Source organism: Dermacentor silvarum, chromosome 9 (genome assembly GCF_013339745.2).
Source record: "Dermacentor silvarum isolate Dsil-2018 chromosome 9, BIME_Dsil_1.4, whole genome shotgun sequence".
In the NCBI taxonomy this organism is placed as follows: domain Eukaryota; kingdom Metazoa; phylum Arthropoda; class Arachnida; order Ixodida; family Ixodidae; genus Dermacentor; species Dermacentor silvarum.
Window position 1 is genome coordinate 96,060,985 of NC_051162.1, and position 18,186 is coordinate 96,079,170.

General features: G+C 48.0%; 1 protein-coding gene across 1 annotated transcript; it reads left to right on the top strand.

Moving 5' to 3' along the window:
- The first annotated feature begins 276 nt into the window (after nucleotides 1–276).
- LOC119463753 (cell cycle control protein 50A) lies at nucleotides 277–16,460 on the top strand. The gene is made up of 9 exons (XM_049655364.1): nucleotides 277–362; nucleotides 4,845–4,978; nucleotides 5,674–5,808; nucleotides 8,073–8,265; nucleotides 8,375–8,485; nucleotides 10,028–10,234; nucleotides 10,770–10,903; nucleotides 13,268–13,455; nucleotides 16,291–16,460. The coding sequence occupies exons 1-9, from the start codon at nucleotides 326–328 to the stop codon at nucleotides 16,343–16,345; spliced, it is 1,194 nt and encodes a 397-aa protein (XP_049511321.1). The 5' UTR covers nucleotides 277–325; the 3' UTR covers nucleotides 16,346–16,460.
- The last annotated feature ends 1,726 nt before the right edge of the window (nucleotides 16,461–18,186 follow it).

Below are 18,186 nucleotides of genomic sequence, written 5' to 3' on the forward strand. Positions count from 1 at the left end.
GTCGCGCGTGCGCAGTAGGGAGCGGGACGGTACGACGACGGCGGCGTCAACACACCTCGAGCGTCCGTATAATTGCTGTCTGTTTATATGATTAAAAAGCCTGACATAAAACCTGTTTATATCATCAAATACAAAGAGCATGACCAGCACTACAGGCACACGTATTCTCAGGAGGCTGTTCGAAGAAAAAAAAAAGAATGCGAAACGCCTCGCGCTTTGCGCGCGCTTCTGCACGTTCCTGAAGAAGAGGAAGATCAAGAAGAAGCTCGTAAACCATCGCCATTCTAGACTACACCTACTACAGTCCAGACTTCTTCACGGAGCGATGGCTAGCCCACAGCAGAGGAGCCATAAACCCATCGGTGAGCGCAAACGACGCCCATCTCAAGCGTCTGGCGATGGGCACAGCTTATCGCAGTCGTAGTCTGCTTTTTTTTTTTTTCTACGTCCGAAGTCGGGACAAGTGGAGGTCCTCAAGTGTAGAAAATAGGGAGTTTCATGGCTGCGTTACGGTAATCGAGTACCAAGGAATCGTTCACCTAGTGCTTCCTTCCGCACTAAGGCTTTCTTATGTGGCGGAGCCTTCATAGCGGTACGCCGCCTTATGTCAATCATGAAACCGGCCTTGCTCAGTCGCACTTGTAGTGTAAGATTCCTTGGTGGTCCTTACCGTAAAGCAGTTCCTCTGCAGTTATAGTTCGATTCCATAGAGTTCCCTGATATTTACCTAATATTCGTGATTGTGGCTTTAGACGTTCTTGTGACGTTATTATTTTATTTTATCTTTAGTTGCGTAACATGACCATGTTACGTGACTTAACTTCTCATAAAACTAAGAAATTGTTTCTGTAACAGCCCAAGATGGCGGCGCCCATGAATCGGATATAAAATCGTCTGTACACTCTTTCCATACACTCATGACGGGGCGCCACCTTCTTCCTATTGACTGCGCCGTCACGTGCCCAATGACGCACGCACTAGGCCACACCTTTAGTCGGCTAGATGGCTGCGTCGTGACGTGCGCAATGACGCAAGCACTACGCAAACCTTTAGCCAGCCAGAACCGTGGAACCACCGTGGCCTCGAGGAAGCGTGCTCGTCTCGTACCACGGTGGCCCGGGTTCGATTCACACCCCGACCGAGATGTACGAAAATTTATTTTCAAACTCATTAGGTTACTTCGTTTACAGGAACCTCCATGAGAAATGTGATGTCAATCCGAGCATTTTGAGACGTGTTTTTACTGTTTGCGGCGTCGGCCATATTTCGACACGGCTCAGTTTCGCCAAGGGCACCGCTAACACAGACACCTAAGGCCTTAATATTTTCATGGGCAATAGGCTTGGCTTTTTTTTCTCTCATTTTTTCGAGAAACTTATTCTGCGCTTATCAGTTTAGTTATCGCGTAAATCGACGTCTGCAATTGCGTGGGGAGCCAAGAAGTAGCGCTTTTAAGAGAACTTATTCGAAGTTGCTGAGACAAAATTTTAAAGGGCTATATAGCTTGGGGCTTTTTCATTTTTTCGAGAAAATTATTCTACGCTTATCAGCTTAGTTATCGCTTAAATTGACGTCAGCAAGTGCGTGGGGAGTGATGTATGGCAAGATCATATGCTTTCGAGAGAACTTGTTGGACCTTGCTGAGACAATATTTTCATGGGCGGTGTTTTTCGTGGGCAGTGTTTTTCGTGGGCTTGGTGTTTCGTTTATCTTTTTTTGAGAAAGTTATTCTGCGCTTATCAGTTTAGTTATCGCGTACTCGACGTCACCACGGGCTTAGGGAGTGATGTATAAGAAGAACCAGCGCTTTCGAGACAACTTATTCGACCTTGCTGAGACAATATATGCTCATAGGCTATAGGCTCAGCGTCTACTTTTTTCATTTTTTTTTCGAAAGAATGATTGTGCGCTTATCAGTTTAGTTATCGCGTAAAGAGACGTCAGCCCGTGCGAGGGGAGTGATGCATGCATGAACCAGTGCTTTCGAGATAACTTATTAGACCTTGCCGAGGCATTTTCATGGGCTGTAGGCTTGATGTTTTTCATTTCTTTCGGGAAAATGATTATGGGCTTATCAGTTTAGTTATCTTGTAAATCGATGTCAGCACGTGCGTGGGGAGTGATGTATGCGAAGAACCAGCGCTTTCGAGAGAATTTATTCGACCTTTTTGAGACAATATGTTCTTGGGTTTGGCGTTTCTTATTTTTTTTTTCGAGAGGATTATTCTGCGCTTAGCAGTTTAGTTATCGCGTAAATGCACTCTGTGTGACTGAGACGCAGGTTCTTTTTCTTCATTGTTTCAAACGGGTTTCTGAGGCAGAAGCTCAGAGAACCGAATCAAGGATAAAGCCGTTCGTTCCAATAAACACATAAACCATTTAATGTAACCATTAGCAAAGAATATATAGTGAGCACCTAATGAAATACTCACAGTAAGACAGAAATATAATTCGAGCTAGAATGGTACCAGCACTCGAAGGGTGAGCGTACAACGATTGCAAGCACGCGTAACAGTTCAACGTTGACAGGTGGCGGCGAAGCAATGGCGGAAGCGGTGTTCGTCTCGCCGAAAGTATCGATGGGGCTGATCGACGATTCAGGTGTCCAGAGCACAGCAGCTCCGGCTTTAAACGGGGACCGAGGCGATTTGGTGGCACCTTCAGATGAAGCGGCGGGGGACGTTCAGGCCAGGCAGCCGTGCGCAAAACTCGGACCCGTAGCCCGACCGCTCAGCCTCTGCCTCAGCACAGGGGTCCGCAGGCCGCAGGTCCGCGATCAAGTGAAGTTTGCGACGCACGGGAACAGGCTGGCCGGAGGCCCCGGTAGGGTGAAGTCCTGGTATCTCGGGTCCGGAACCGGACGGCCAGTCTTCGCCTCCCGGTGCGGCGGCCGACCTTCGCCCGGCGTCGCTTCCTAGAACTCCCCCATCTTCTGCCAGCGCGCCTTGCTTTTAGGAGCGAAGCTCCTTATAGCGGCACCCGTTTTGTCCCCGTCGTCGTAGTAGTAGTGTGTAACCAGTCTGAGAAAAATGAGAAAAAAAATTCCGAAGTTGTGTCCGTAGCGCGGAATCGAACCAGGGACTCCTTGTTTCCGAGCGCGCGGCGTTAGCCCACTACGCCACGAAGCGCACATAGACACACGCACCACGATGGCAATAAATACCCAACATTAACGAAAGGCCGCGTTTCTAACGCGTTTGTGCTAGCGCGTTACGGCCCGTGTAAGAAGCTGGTGTAAGACGCTGTGGCCTCTCCGCCTTACCTTCAACGCGTTTCGAACGCGCTGCCCAAGGCGGTGGCAAGTCAAGTTCAAGTCGAGGAGCGTTTATGAATACGGGGGTATACTCTCTCAGCAGTCATGTGATGGCGTCGGCAAACGCGGTGCACGTTCCGGCATGTGTAAATGGCTGCGTAAGACGCTGTGGCCGCTCCCCCTTCTTCCGCTCTGGGCCTTGTGTCCCCTTCGGACTGTGGCCCTCGGAGCTCCGTATTCACCGGTGATTGGCCCCTGGAAGCTCCGTCGGCCCTCCCGACTGAATCTTTTTCTGTTTATTTTGTTTGCTTGCACCGCGCGTCCTCGTGCTCGACGCTCTTCGACGTCTTTTTTTCCCAGCACGGGATTCAGGTCCGCGCGCGCGCGCGCGCTCTTCGTTCTCATTTTTCAATGCGAAGCATTTCTTGGCAAACATTTGCTACTTTGACAGTATCTATCTATCTATCTATCTATCTATCTATCTATCTATCTATCTATCTATCTATCTATCTATCTAGCCGCTTACGACTTTGTGCTCTCAAGGTCGTTAAGTTAACATGGCATGTACGAAAATTGGCATACTATGACAAGAGCATATGACGAACATAAATGATGTGTCATGACATGAATATCACGACATGCGTGTCATGTAGGTCATGAAACAGCCGCCTACGTCATGGTGTTCTCATGGTCGTTTCGCTAACTTGGTAGGTACCAAAATTGGCATAGTATGACAGGAGTGTCTGACGAACATAAGTGATAGGTTATGACATAAATGTCACGACATGCGTGTCATGTAGGTCATGGCAATGACTCAGCGAAAAAATTTTAACACTTAAAAGCCACTGAAATGGATTCTGACGTTGGTAATAAGTGAAGGAAACACTAAAGGATGATGGTAGAAGTCATAGTCATGACCATGACTCAGGAAAATGACAATGACATAGCGAAAATATAATAACACTTAAAAACCACTGGAATGGGTTCGGACGTGGGCACTAAAGTGAAGGAAACACTAAAGGATGATGGTAGAAGTCATAATCATGGGCACGAATCAGCAAAAATGACAATGACTCAGCGAAAAAAGATTAATATTCAAAAAGCACTAAAATGGGTTTGGACGTGGTCACTAAGTGAAGGAAACACTAAACGATTGTGGTAGAAGTCAAAGGCATGACCATGACTCAGCGAAAATGAGAATGACTCACCGAAAAAAGATTAACACTCGAAAACCAATGGAAAGGGTTCGGATGTGGTACTAAGTGAAGGAAAAGGTTAAAGGTTGATGGTCTAAGTCATAGTCATGAGCGTGACTAAGGCTTTCGCCTTAAGGTCTCTTAGGTGTAGCTAAAGGGGCTCCTGAGGACTGATGGCATGAATCTCATGAGATGCGTGTCATGTAGGTTATGAAAGAGCCACCTACGTCTTGGTGCTCTCATGATCGTTTCGTCAACGTGGTAGGCTCCCCGCACACTGCTTCGCATGACATCGATTCCCACAGGGCGTGGGATCTGTCGTCTTTTTCGCCTCACAGTTTATTGCACTTTGTCTCGCGCACCAAACACATTGCAATGACGTACTTTTTGCGCAGACCGTCCCTTCTGGCAGCAGAAGCTCCCCGGCTGGACGCCGATGCTGAACGCCGGCAACGCGGCACTGCCTTTCCTGCTGGTCGGGTTCATCTTCGTGCCGATCGGTGTGGCCGTGTTCCTCACCACCAGCAGGGTGAGCGAGCGAGTATAGCAACGAAACGCTTGCGAGTCGTACCGCGTTCACAAGCCCATGCCGCATGTCGGAGGGCCAAGGTTAAAGACGTCCAAGCTTCACGTTGCGGTGTCCTCACAGACTCTTCTAGACATTCTATGGAAAATCTACGGACGTTTACGTGCTTCTGAAATATTTATATATTCTCTATTGACATCCTGTGGACTTACAAGCTTGCACTTTTTCTCGAAATATATCAATAGCAGTCACGTAATGTCTACAGCAAACAATTTGTTATTATGCCAGCTGACGAATTGGGCGGTAGGGTAACAGATGGTTTCGCAGTCTTTGTTTCTGTACAGTGTACAGACCAGGACAAGTCTGCAAGAAGGCAAGTAAGCATGCAATAAGTCTGTACACAATACGTAGGCTAAATTTATTTCTGTGTATAAAAGCTATTTTATTGGTGGCCTTTGGAAATTAGGGTATCGGGAACATATGCCAGGACATGATGGAAAAAATGAAGAGGAACGACTGTATCAGGGTGGCAATGTAGTAAAGGTTATACACAAACCTAGTGGATAGTTCTTGCCCTCGAGAATACGGCATCACGTGAGCTCTTTCAAGACCCCGCGTAATGAGTGTTCGCAGGTGTCAAGCGCCTTCGAGCAATCGTCTCACGGGTGTTGCACGCCGTGCGCTCCTCTCGGTCGCAGCTGCAGGAGTACCAGTTCGACTACACCGAGTGTCGGCAGGTGAACACCAATAAGACTTGCGCGTCGGTGATCGCCAAGGAGCCGACCAAGAGCTGCGTGTGCTACGAAATCATCACGCTCCCGGAAGACTTCCGTGTGAGTGGCGACAGCCTGCACGTAACGCCAGAACAACAACAACAAAAAAAAATTGGAGGACGCTTAAGCTTCGCCTTTAAGAGTGTAACGCGATAGCGTTCAAAGATCTCTGGCTGCTTATCAGGCTTTTTTCTCGTATATTCAAATTGCAATCCGACGCTATCACGTCTGTAGGTTGCGGTTAAGTCGTACTTTACTATTTTTCTGACGGATTTTACTTTGAGAAATTAAAATTTTTGTTCACTAACGCCTTGCGCCACGCGAAGGGCCTGGACGGTCGGGGTGGTTGGGGATTATTATTTCTGCCAACGACGCCGGTGAGCCCGCACCCACGCCGACACCGACTTCGGATTTTCTGCGAAACGGGGCCCTTAACGCCGTCACGTTAACACATACGACGATTCCGCGTGTGAGCCAAGATAACAACAATCGCATTCTACGAGTGCTGAACAAATCCATACAAGTTTCAAGCTTATTCCAAGTAATATTAGGAGTTCTAACAAACTTCATGCACAATCTAATAAATTTGTAAGAGCTCCCAAAAAGTTTCAAGCAGGTTTCAATAGGTTCCATCAAATTTTCAGCTCACTTTTGCTGGGCTAGTTTGTTCGTACTTTCTTGTGGTGCAGCAAAGTTTCCCAATAGTTTCAATTAGTATCAAGCAGGTTTCAATAGGTTTGTAAGAGAGAGAGGGAGATGAAGAAGAAAAGGCGGGAATGTTTCTAAGAGGTTGTAACAAATTTCACGCAGGTTAATGAAAGTTTCCAGCAGGTCTCAGCCAGTTCTCAACTGGTTCCAACAAGTCTCCATCGGGTTGCATTAGATTTCCAACAAGTCTTCAAGTTATTGTGATTGTACTATTCATTCCCATCATCTTGCGGCTTAGGGTTATCGACTGACTTCAACAAGTATCAAGAAGGTTCCAATAAATTCTCAGCAGGTTCCATTGAGTCCCCAATAAGTTTCAACAGCTGGAGTAGTCATCTTATATTTAGACCCGTCGTACGTCTATCAGGCACCGGGTAGTATTATGACTACTGCTTAACAAGACAAGTATCTCATTAACTTTCATGACACAGGTTCTAATCGCCTGCACATGTCCAGCCGGTTGAAAACGACTTGACAGAAGAGCCAGGAAAAAAAAAATTGTGGTTCACGCCTATCGTATTGTGGCGGAACACAATTATTTCTGCTGTCGCGACCAGCACTAGCTGCGTCGTAAAAGTAAACATCACTCTCACGATAGAAACTACTGCCGCTATGACACACTCGACATTGGTATAACACCAGGCCGACATATTTTCGTACAAACATATATCAATGCAGCAGCATTTTCTGTCGCGTGGACAGCTTTACGTTATGAAATTGGAGGAAAAAAATTGTCATTATAACGAAAGCATTTCTGTTATTTTTTTTTTTCGACTGGACCTTTGCGTACAACGGACCCACCGACTGAGCGATGCGAGGGACGCGCGCTCATCAGCCACGGCGGAGAACAAACGCGCGTTCTGGCGTGCTCGCTTATATGGTCTCTTCCTCCTTTACAATCACCATATATGGGCAAACGCGCCTTCTTCCGACGCGCGAGAGCCGAGGGGAGGGGCAGGGGAGGAGGGGGAGGGAAGGGAGGCGACGTAGCTGCGGCAGTTAAACAGAGGCTGTTGAGCGAACGCGGGCAAAACGCCGAAGGCGTATGTTCTGCGCGTTGCCGGTGCTGCTGCACCCAAGTTTATACAGTGATAATGCAAAAACGTCGCAGATAACTGCGACAACTTTTTTTTTCGAGATACAGAGCCCGCGCGGCCGCGCCGTAAGCAGCACAGCCGGACTAGAACGCCTCCCCCCCCCCTCGCCCCCCCCCCCCCCCCCCCCCCATGCCTCGCGCGCGACAGAATACGGCGCGCTTCAGCCCCGCCTTTCTCCCTCGAGTGCGCGACATTGAGCCGCGCGATCGTCGGCTGACCTTCGCAAGCTTTCACTCGCTCACACAGCGTACGGCGCGCGGCGACGATGTTATCGTGTTTGGACTATATACAGAAAATCACGGCGACGACGACGGCAGAAATGCGCTTGAAGTGTCCATATAATTGCTATCGCGATAAACGTATGCGCACACGTGATTACTTTCAACTCCCATTGCTGAAGCATGAAGTAATCGTGCTGGTTATGCTAATGAAATGCATCTCCTTTGGCATCTCTCTTCTCAATGCGAGACGTGTAGACGTACTTACGACCATCGTTGTCCACTCCGGTGTACTTCGCAGCAAACGGTGAACGTGTACTACGCCCTGACCAGCTTCTACCAGAACTTCCGCTTCTACGTCCAGTCGCGGGACGAGAAGCAGCTGCTGGGCTTCCCGCATAGCGCGCGCATGGCGTGCAAGCCGTACGACGTGGACCCCAAGACCGGCTACACGATCTTCCCCTGCGGTGCCATCGCAAACAGCCTCTTCAACGGTGAGAGCATAAACTTGGGCCAAGAAGAGAAACGGCGCTTTACAAACGGCAACACTTCGCACATTCAAACGTTTTGCTGTTGTTTTCTTTTTTCGCGCGCTTTTCGTAGATACGTTCAAGCTCAGGTACAGAACGGGATCCAACTACCGCGACGTGGAGGTGTCCACCGACAACATCTCGTGGCCCTCGGACCGCGAGCGAAAGTTCAGAAACCCGATAAGTAAGCCTGCGACTTTGTTTTTTTTTTTTATTTATTTTTTTTTGCTTATTTTGGTTGACGCAATGACTCGTGCTTTATCAATGATGAAGCGGGATCCACTACGTATACGAAAGGAACACCTGAAATGCAGTGTCTCTCAACGTGAATTTGTACACGCACAATCAAGTAACAGCATACGAAAGGTAGACGTGCATTCTATTTTCATTATTAACCCTTCCTCTACCGCTCTCGAGTATATTCGTCACCGAAATATCTAACAATATAACGGACGATGAGCACAATCTTCGTGAGGCAACCTTTCTTGCAACTGGTAGACTTTTCAATTCCTGCGGTGCAGAAAGGGTTAAATATAGTTCATTTTCTCGATACGTGGATGCATAAAGATACACATGAACCTGCGATGTGCTGTGCATTTCATTGTGGACATCGCGTGACCGTACGGCGGGAAACTGCCACACGCCCATGCTTCATGCCTCGCTATATCGCAGGCGTTTCGTTGTAATAAGCGTATTTTTGATGGGTCCTCAATGAAACGCAATGCAACGTCTATCCACATTCCTTTGAAGTTGTTTGCCACGACGCAAGCAGGTACTTGTCGCACACGTACAAACAGCACAACTGGCAACTGATCAATGCGCATTGCTAGCTCGCCTTCTTGCTTCAAGTTCCCAAATAAAACTCAATAGAATGTTGACAGTTGTTCTTGTAGAAGTGGTCATTTTGAGACGTTTGCGGTTTCCGATGCAGACAAGAATATTTGGCCATGGTCAAGCCGTTAAACTGGGAGCTGTGTACTTTCTGTAACAACAATACCGGTAAAAGTGCTGCGAGACATTTTTGTGATTACTGTGTTTAATGAAAAAGGCAGTGTTTCCGCGTTTTTTTTTTTTTCGCGAATGTTCTCTTAACGGTTCTCTGACGCCAGACGTCTAATCTACTGCATATTGTGCATGTGCTCTATTCTCCGTATTTGGCTTTGTTTGCCTTGTTTGCAATCTAAGAATACTGCGTGTAATATCTTTACGTTAGAATAATCTTCGTTTTTACTGTACCTCTTCACCAACATACCGTTCTTTCATTATGGCTATATACCTGTCATGTCGGTCCGTTGCCATCGTGTCGAAGGAGCATTCACGTCGTGCAGTTACTAATTGTAGTAGCTACTAGTTAATGCTCCTTTCTCTTGACGCAAAGTAAAGATAAAGGCATCTAAATGAATTGTCCTGAGCTCGCTTCTTCCGCAGGAATATTTCTTAGGTTAGGCTAGGCTAGGCTAGGCTAGGCTAAGCTAAGCTAGGCTAGGCTAGGCTAGGCTAAGGCTAGGCTAGGCTAGGTTAGGTTAGGCTTTTTTAGGTTTTATGTTGTAGATCTTTTTTTCTTTATCCTCTGCTCAAGTTACTGAAACACTCGGTATAATCCTGTCACGAACAAGTGCAAACACTGGTTAGGTTAGGTTAGGTTAGGTTAGGTTAGCTGCCTCAGTTTTGCATTAACTCTTGCGAAGTGCGTTTTCCGAGACTGTGAGCACCACTCCCGGCGCAGACAGGAATCTCTCTGGCACGGTCAAGCCTCCCAACTGGCCCCTGCCCGTGGACCAGCTGCCGGGAGGCCTGCAGAACGAGGCGTTCATGGTGTGGATGCGGACGGCGGCGCTTCCATCGCTGCGCAAGCTGTACGGTCGCATCGCCAGCACCGGCGACTTCGCTCGGGTGATGCCTCGAGGGGAGTACTACCTCGAGGTGCACTACCGTATCCTTTCGCTTGCGTCGTCAATCGGAACTGCAGTGTCTGGCTTTTGCTGCAGCGTCTGGAACGCGGAGGCGGCTGACCTGGCACTATATATCACTCCAAGCATTTTTTTACACATTTATGGGTGTATAAAGGGTGTTCGGTTGTCGCATGGCTAACACCCGCACGTTTAAGGGGTAAGATCAAAGGTGTCTATGTTGACGGTGCCCTTGGCGGTGACCTTGCAGTCCGGGACGAATATTTCCTCAACTGCGAAGCATTCTTTCTGATAGCTGTCTATGTTGGCGTTGACCTTGCAGTGACCTTGCAGTGACCCTGCAGTGACCCTACAGTGACATTGCAGAGACCCCTTTGAAGCTTCGTGCCACATTCGGCCCGTGGATGACAATCTTTTTTCCGTTTCATGATACTTCCTCCATTTTGCGGGATTCCGGAGAACTGATTTGCCAAACTCGATATTTTCCGGCGACTCTCTCGACGTTTTCCTGAACTCATCGTCTAAGGCTACCCGGTGACCGTGTTCGGCGGCACCAAGCGGCTGATCCTGTCCAACTCGTCGTGGATGGGCTCCCGCAACCCGTTCATCGCGATCGCCTACGTCTGCGTCGGGTGCCTGTGCGTCGCGCTCGGCCTCGCGTTCATCGCCATCAACCGCAGATTCGGCAGCATGTGAGTATAGCCGCGACGGCATTTCTTACGCGGGCGTCACACGGCGCACGTTCGATCGCGATCGATGCCCAATCCGGATCGAAATTCTCGACCGCGATTGCCTCCTGTGCGCAAGCTACTAGAGGGAGCCAATCGCGGTCGAGAATTGCGATCAGGATGGCAGGATCGATCGCGATCGGAATGACACTGGTATTACGTTACGCAAAGCCCGCTTCAGCGGATTGGAGTCGTTTGCCGGACCTGTCAGTACATAGATATAGTTACTATACCGGATGTTTCACATAACTTAAGCTAAGGAGATAAAAAAACTGTCAGCCGATCTACGAAGTGAATGCTGATGATGGAGCGAAGCTCCTTGGACGATTACGGATGCTGCTCGAGCTTTCGCTTCGGGGTCTTGCTGCCGTTGCCGGCGTGCTGCTGCTTCTCGTGCTCGTAGCTCGGGGTTAGCTTCGCGGTGTTGCCGTTGGGCTGCCGCGTCTCGTCCTCGGAGTGTAGGATCAGAGTCACGACGTTTGCGCTTACGTTCGCGCTCCTCCATACTGCAGTGCTAAGTGTAGCGACAGCGGCGCTGGCGCAACACCTGCGCGTGGTCGGTATGCGCGCTGCGTGCGCTCTGCGAACGGTTCTGCGCATGACGTCGTTCGCTTGCACGGAGAGGGGTTTCGGAGCGCCGGTATGTGCGCTGCGTGCGCGACGGGGAGCTACGACGACAGCGGCGACAACGGACATCGTGAGAGCCTAAGGAGCTTCGCTCCTAAAAAAGCGGTAAACCGCAGTAGGGTCAAACCAACGACCTATTCTTTGCCTTCATGTGGCGCTCCTAAGAAAATTTTTACAGCGAAGTTGTTTAAGCTGACGGCAGTCCGGTGGTGTACGCTTGAAATGTGGGCCAATCCTGGACGTAGTCCAGAAAAGGTCCAATCGCAATGGCACATACCCCTGTAAACTAGCGAAGCTGTTTAGGCTCGAGGATGTTCCGTCGTGTGTACGCCGCAAAACCTCCGCCTGGCGATGACATCACCATGCTAGCAACGCTTTGCCCCAGTTGCGCCGACCGCGCCGAGCCTCGCCACAGCTGCGTGAGCTGTGACGTCATCGTTTTTCCTTAGCTTTGCCGAGCCATGACGTCACCGTGCCATGCGGACTGGTTGCCGCGGCTGAGCAGAGGTGGAAATAAGCCGTGACGTCACTGCGCCGACCCACGGTATTAAATAGCCCCGCGTTGCCACCGCGGCGACACAAAAATTCCGCCGTCTCCGCACCGAGCACATCCCCGCGAAGATGGGGCGGCCAAAGAAGAGCGTCACTCCCGAAGAAGAGGAAGCGCGGCGCGAATGCCGCCGCGCCCCTACTCGAGAGCGAGTGAGACGACTTCGGTCCGATTGCGAGTATCGCGCCGCTGAAGCGGCGGCGAGGCGTCGGTGATTCGCAGAAGATCCGGAGTTACGAGCCCGCGAAACCGAGCAAAAGCGTTTGAGCGTCCAGATACTTTAATGACCGAGTCTTGGTTGCTCCTTGGGCTGTCGATGATTCCGGGGTAATCTTGCGCAAAACGTGACCGAGTCTCGAAGCATAACCTCGCAAAAACTTGGCCAAACCGAGATAAAACTAGGTGGGGTCGCCAGCTTCACTGTTTGCCCAGTCTTCGCACCACTAGTGTGAAGCCGCCCCTAATTTTTTATATTCCACCTAATTAGTTATTTAAGTAATATAAATTATGAAAAAAATATTCACTTAAGGGCCAACCACGTTTCCTTACGTTAGAGAGGGTTCAGAAACAACCGACCCAGCTTGGTGTGGTAACGTACATCTTATGCGTATGTGGTGCTTTCTTCCGACACTTAAACAAAGCCCGAAAAATGTAAACAAAAAAACCGTTCCTGAGCTCACGCGCTATCGTACTCCAGCGCTCTCAGCCGTGTTTCGAGCGCACGAAGGATTAAAACAAAAAAAAGAGAAAAATAAAGGCAATTTCAGCCAGGATTACAAACAACCGGTGTAACCGTTTTTTTTTTTTTATCCGCGGCTCAAGTTAATGAAGCACTCGATAAATCCTGTGCAACAGTGCAAAGCACTGGTCGTACAACAACCGGTGTAATCGCTTTTTTTTATCCGCGGCTCAAGTTACTGAAGCACTCGGTATAATCCTGTCAGAAACCAGTGCAAACACTGGTTCGTGAAGCCTCTGGCGCGTCATATATGCCTCCGAGATGTCTAGTCACGCAAAATCTTACTTGCGGCAGCGAGGTGTGCTTAGTTTCAATTTTCCGGCAGCAACCTTGAGCGAGAGCGACGCTTGGCGATGTATATGTCCCGGTCTTCTGGTTAATGTTGTCCGCCGCCGCCATCGTCCTTTTGCAGCAAGTTCCCGATGCCCGAGATCTCGGACTTCTGCGAGAAACGGCACGTGTGGCGAGCGCGCAAGCCGTCGCTTCTGCCGCTGCCCCAGACCCGCTCGGGCAGCACGGCCGGACGGCCGCCGAGCAAGACGAGCCTCCGCTGACGACGACGCGGTTGCCGGGATCGGCCCCTGGCGTGTCGGCGATGCGGTAAGCTGCCTTGGAACTCTGTGTCTGATTTATTTATTTATTTATTTATTTATTTATTTATTTATTTATTTATTTATTTATTTAGTTTGTTTGTTTGTTTATTTATTTATTTATTATTTATTTATTTATTTATTTATTTATTTATTTATTTATCTATTTATTTATTTATTTATTTATTTATTTATTTATTTATTTATTTATTATTTATTTATTTATTTATTTATTTGTGATACCTCACGGGCCCCAGAACGGGAGGTTACGTGAGGGGTGGGTACATAGAAAAATGGCGGTTCGGGTGAGGTGGCGTGACTTGAAAGATGGTGTTCAATGGCAGCTTTGAAACGAGAAATGTCGGTGACGAGGGCGATGCCAGAAGGAAGGGTATTCCATTCTCGGGCTGCATCCAGGAAAAAAATGTCACAGTTTCGCCCTAAGGGCGAAGCAATGAATGCGATAGCAACACAGCAATGTCATACGAAGTAAGGTGAGCGGCTTTGGTAGCAACAACACGGAGAACTGTTGTCGACGCCATCGGCGTTTTGCCCGCGTTAGCTCAAAATGCGTGCGGCGTTGGTGACTGTTGCTGGAGCCTCTGATATAAATAGGCACTTGGTGCCGCAGCTAAACGTCGCCTCCCTTCCCTCCCCCTCCCCCACGGCCTCTCGCGCGTCCGAAGAAGGCGCGTTTGCTCTACATATATGGTGATTCTAAAGGAGAAAAGAGACGCCTACTTCTGCAGCCCTTAAGCGAGCACGGCGCAGAACGCGCGTTTGTTCTCCGCCGTGCGTTCACTCCCCGTGAAAGACGCGCCCCTCGCGCCCTTTCACTCGCACATACAGCGTTCGGCGCGCGGCGACGATTTCATCTCCAAATGACGTCATACGGAACCTCACGGCGACGGCGACGGCGACGGCGACGCCGACGGCGACGGCGACGCCGACGGCAGAAATCTGCTTTTGAGTGTCCATATAATTGCTATCGCAATAAAAAGAATGCTGATACACGTAGTGGAATGGGCGCGTGGTAGTTACGCAGCATAGAAACGACGCGCTGGAATGATGATTTGGTCACCTGTGGGCCATGAATGAAAGAACCTAAAAATATTTTTTTAAAGACGACCACCTTTGCCGTGGGAAGTGAGTGAGGGAAGACACTCATACTGCATAAACGTGCGAGTTTTTTGCGATAGCAATCATATGGACACCTCGAGGCACCATTGGATGTCGTCGTGCTGTCCTGGTATCAACGACGCATGCGCGACACGTGTGTGCCTTTGGCTCAAAAGTGACGAAGCCAAGTGGGCGTACCTTCACGCTCTGCTCAGTCGGCTCTGCAGGAGTCAGGGCAGCGTTCTCGTTTCCCCTGCTGGCACGAGAAAGGCGCGCGTGCGCATATTAGCGTTCCTGCTGAGGAGCTGTGTGCATACCACGTCACGTGGTCCGCGGAGCGGATAGTCATTGCCGAAATAAATTTATCTATTCACCTTTTTTGGCACTGACAAACGCCGACGGGTTTTATAGTTCTCAACTATACTCCGTTTCATACAGGGTCATGCATATTTCGCTTAACGTGTTCGAAAAAAGGATTCTGCATTTACCGCTGCCCTGTTCTTGCTAAATATCTTGCAGAAAGATCGCATTTTGGAGCCTACGTCGTTCAGTGTGACACTTGCCTGGTTAATTGCCTGATATTTAAGAAAAAAGTGCAAACTTGCCTTCGTTTATGGGGATGCAAGCTGCTGTCGGCACCACAAACGTCAACTTGTGTCGCCACCTGCCGGCAGCCATAGAAAGCAGCAGATCAGGGAGAGTTGCCGCGTGTTGCCCGCTCCTCTAAAACACGCGGCAGTCATCCCAGTTAAGTTGCGTAGTGGTTCTCGGCTGGCGGGCGCAGTTGAGCAACGTATCACTTTTAAATTGAAGCGTTTCTTTGCCTTTCAGAGAGAAACAGGGACTCCGATCAACGGTTTCCCAAACCTCAGACGAGTTTGATTGGCTGAATTGAAAGCAATGGACAATGGTAGACAGCTGGTAGCAGTAGACGTCGTCTAGCTATGAACTGACAACCTCAGTTGAATACTATTCGGGCTTCGCAAATTTGTATGCCGTGCGCTAAGACACCAAGGGAAATTTAATGTATTTCTCTGTCCATTTTGTCTTATCCATAAAGTTTCCTATTAAATTGACAAGAACGAACTCTGGCCTTAGTGTGTATGGCAGCTATCAGCATGATGGTTCAGGCAGCACGGAAATGATTATAACTACTGGTTCAACGTGCCTAAACTTCGTCTTTCTGGCTTCTAACGGCTTTGTGACTTTATGAACCGATCATTTTCAACAAAAAATATTGCGTTATAAATACACAATTCGCAAGAATTATGCATGTGCGCATGAAGTCACTGCCTTGCGGTGTTTAGAAAAAAAAACTGTGATTGCTTTAAAATTCTGAAAAATAAAGCATAATAAATAGAGTCGCATGGGCGTTCGAAGCCACAAGCATGAATATTAGACAAATCCATGTACTACCCACCATTTCCATGGGGCTAAGCGACCGCAGTGCCCGAGTTCCCTCCAGTGATCTTTTTGTAGAAAAATGTGGTGTAGCGTGGCGTTCGAGATCTGCGCGCAAAAGTGCGCCGCTACAATCTCTGAGGTCATGTATGTTGACGCTCTCCTCCATCTTGACTCAGCCAATTAAAAAGAAGCCTTCGTAAATGTATGCACCCTGCTCTTCTTTTTCGTAGCAGTAGTGTTACTAAATACTAATAGCAACATTATGTTAGCATAAATTTCGCATCTTCACTGTTTCTTTTATTCATTCTTTTTTTTTTTTCAGTTGCCGGGTCTACGCGGGAAGTCTGGGACCCACCAGGTGTACGGGGCTTCCATGAAGACTTCGTCAACCTATTGTTGCGTTTCTTCAGCTTTTTTTTTTTTTTGTCTTTTGCTTATTATTGCGCCAGTGACGTCACCATGTTATTGGGCGCATGTGCGAGCTTGACACGCACTGTGCGCAAGTGTTCGCACCCCATCATGCCGGCACACGGTGTAAATAAAAATACACGTATGTACGCCTATCTGCTTGCTTTATTTCTGAGCCTATTGTTTAGAACGCCTCAAGCCTAAAGAAGATTTACATCGGAGCCAACTGCGATTTCCCTATTCGAGTAATGTAAAACGCAGAAAGGCTTTCATTGGCAACCATTGGACTGACTTGAGTGACATTTGTTGCATTTGAGATAGTTAAACTGTAACAACTGTAGGAAGCAGAACTTTTATTTAGAACTTAATTTTTTACAAAATATGTCGGTAAGTTCAATAATTTTTTTTTGAAGCAGGAAGTTTAGAAATCCATAACTCCGCAAACAAAAGGACACCTGTTGGAGAGAGTCAACCAGACATATCGCATATGTACAACTTATGTGAGTTTGGTACCAAGTTTACTAGCGTTTTGTAAAAAAAAAAAATAAAGGCCTAAATAGAAAATTTTGTTCCAGACAGTCAATAGATTTTTAATTTTATATACAAACCCAGACAAATTCGGTGCAGTAGTAGCCCAGCACACCAATTTCTCTATTCATCTGTATTTCGATAGAAGCTCCTGATTTCAACCTTTATCTTTTCATTTTGTTCTGCTATGTCGAAATCCAATAAATTTATCATCATGGAGCTCAAGCTACTGCTTAAAATGAAGCTTTAGCTCGAGGGCTATATATATATATAGTAGCGTACGTCGTATGTATGGAAACAAAGCGCTGCATAAGTAGAGGTCTGTCGGCGGCGACTGCTGTGAATCGCGCCCGCACGCGCTTCCTCTCGCGATCTCTTGATTAGTGAGGCAGTCGCGCTACACTTCGCTCCCTTTGCAACGTGCCGCACGAGACAGATTGTCCGCGCCAGCCAATATATCGCGAAATGAAAACAGGCATAATGCTGCGCTCAAATTTCGCATTAGCGAGTATCGTAATCGTCAGTGATTTTCTTCTCGGCAACCACTGCGCCAAATTTGATTAGGTTTGTTGCATTTACAAGAAAAAAAATGAAATCTAGTGACTGTTGGTAGCGAATTCTTGATTTAGGTCGTCAATTGACAAAAATTGTAAATTTAAAAAAAAAGCGGAACTATCAACTTTACAATTCTGTAATTCCTCAATGACAAGTGATATCACAGTTAAATTATATACACCTATTAGTACAACTAAAGCAGACATCATTGATCTAATATACATGACTCTCAAATAGAGTGATAATTTGTAAGTGAAACTTATGAAAAATCTTTGTAAACAATGTAACAAATTCACGTAAGATATAAATTGGCGTATCACATTTGTCCGATTTAGATGTTCTAATGGATGCAGTTTACAAAACTATGACATCTGTACTAGGTGCTAAGCTACGAATTTGTAAACATCGTTCTTTATGTGTGTGTGTGTGTGTGTGTGTGTGTGTGTGTGTGTGTGTGTGTGTGTGTGTGTGTGTGTGTGTGTGTGTGTGTGTGTGTGTGTGTGTGTGTGTGTGTGTGTGTGTGTGCGTGCGTGTGCGTGCGTGTGCGTGTGCGTGTGCGTGTGCGTGTGTGCGTGTGCGTGTGCGTGTGCGTGTGTGTGTGTGTGTGTGTGTGTGTGTGTGTGTGTGTGTGTGTGTGTGTGTGTGTGTGTGTGTGTGTGTGTGTGTGTGTGTGTGTGTGCGTGCGTGTGTGTGTGTGTGCGTGTGCGTGCGTGCGTGTGTGTGTGTG

Excerpts from the sequence above, each read along its gene's own strand:
- LOC119463753 (XM_049655364.1), top strand. The coding sequence starts at position 326 with ATGGCTAGCCCACAGCAGAGGAGCCATAAACCCATCG. Across the intron at positions 4,979-5,673 it reads TGTTCCTCACCACCAGCAGG|CTGCAGGAGTACCAGTTCGA; the intron begins GTGAGCGAGCGA and ends TCTCGGTCGCAG. Across the intron at positions 13,456-16,290 it reads CCTGGCGTGTCGGCGATGCG|TTGCCGGGTCTACGCGGGAA; the intron begins GTAAGCTGCCTT and ends TTTTTTTTTCAG.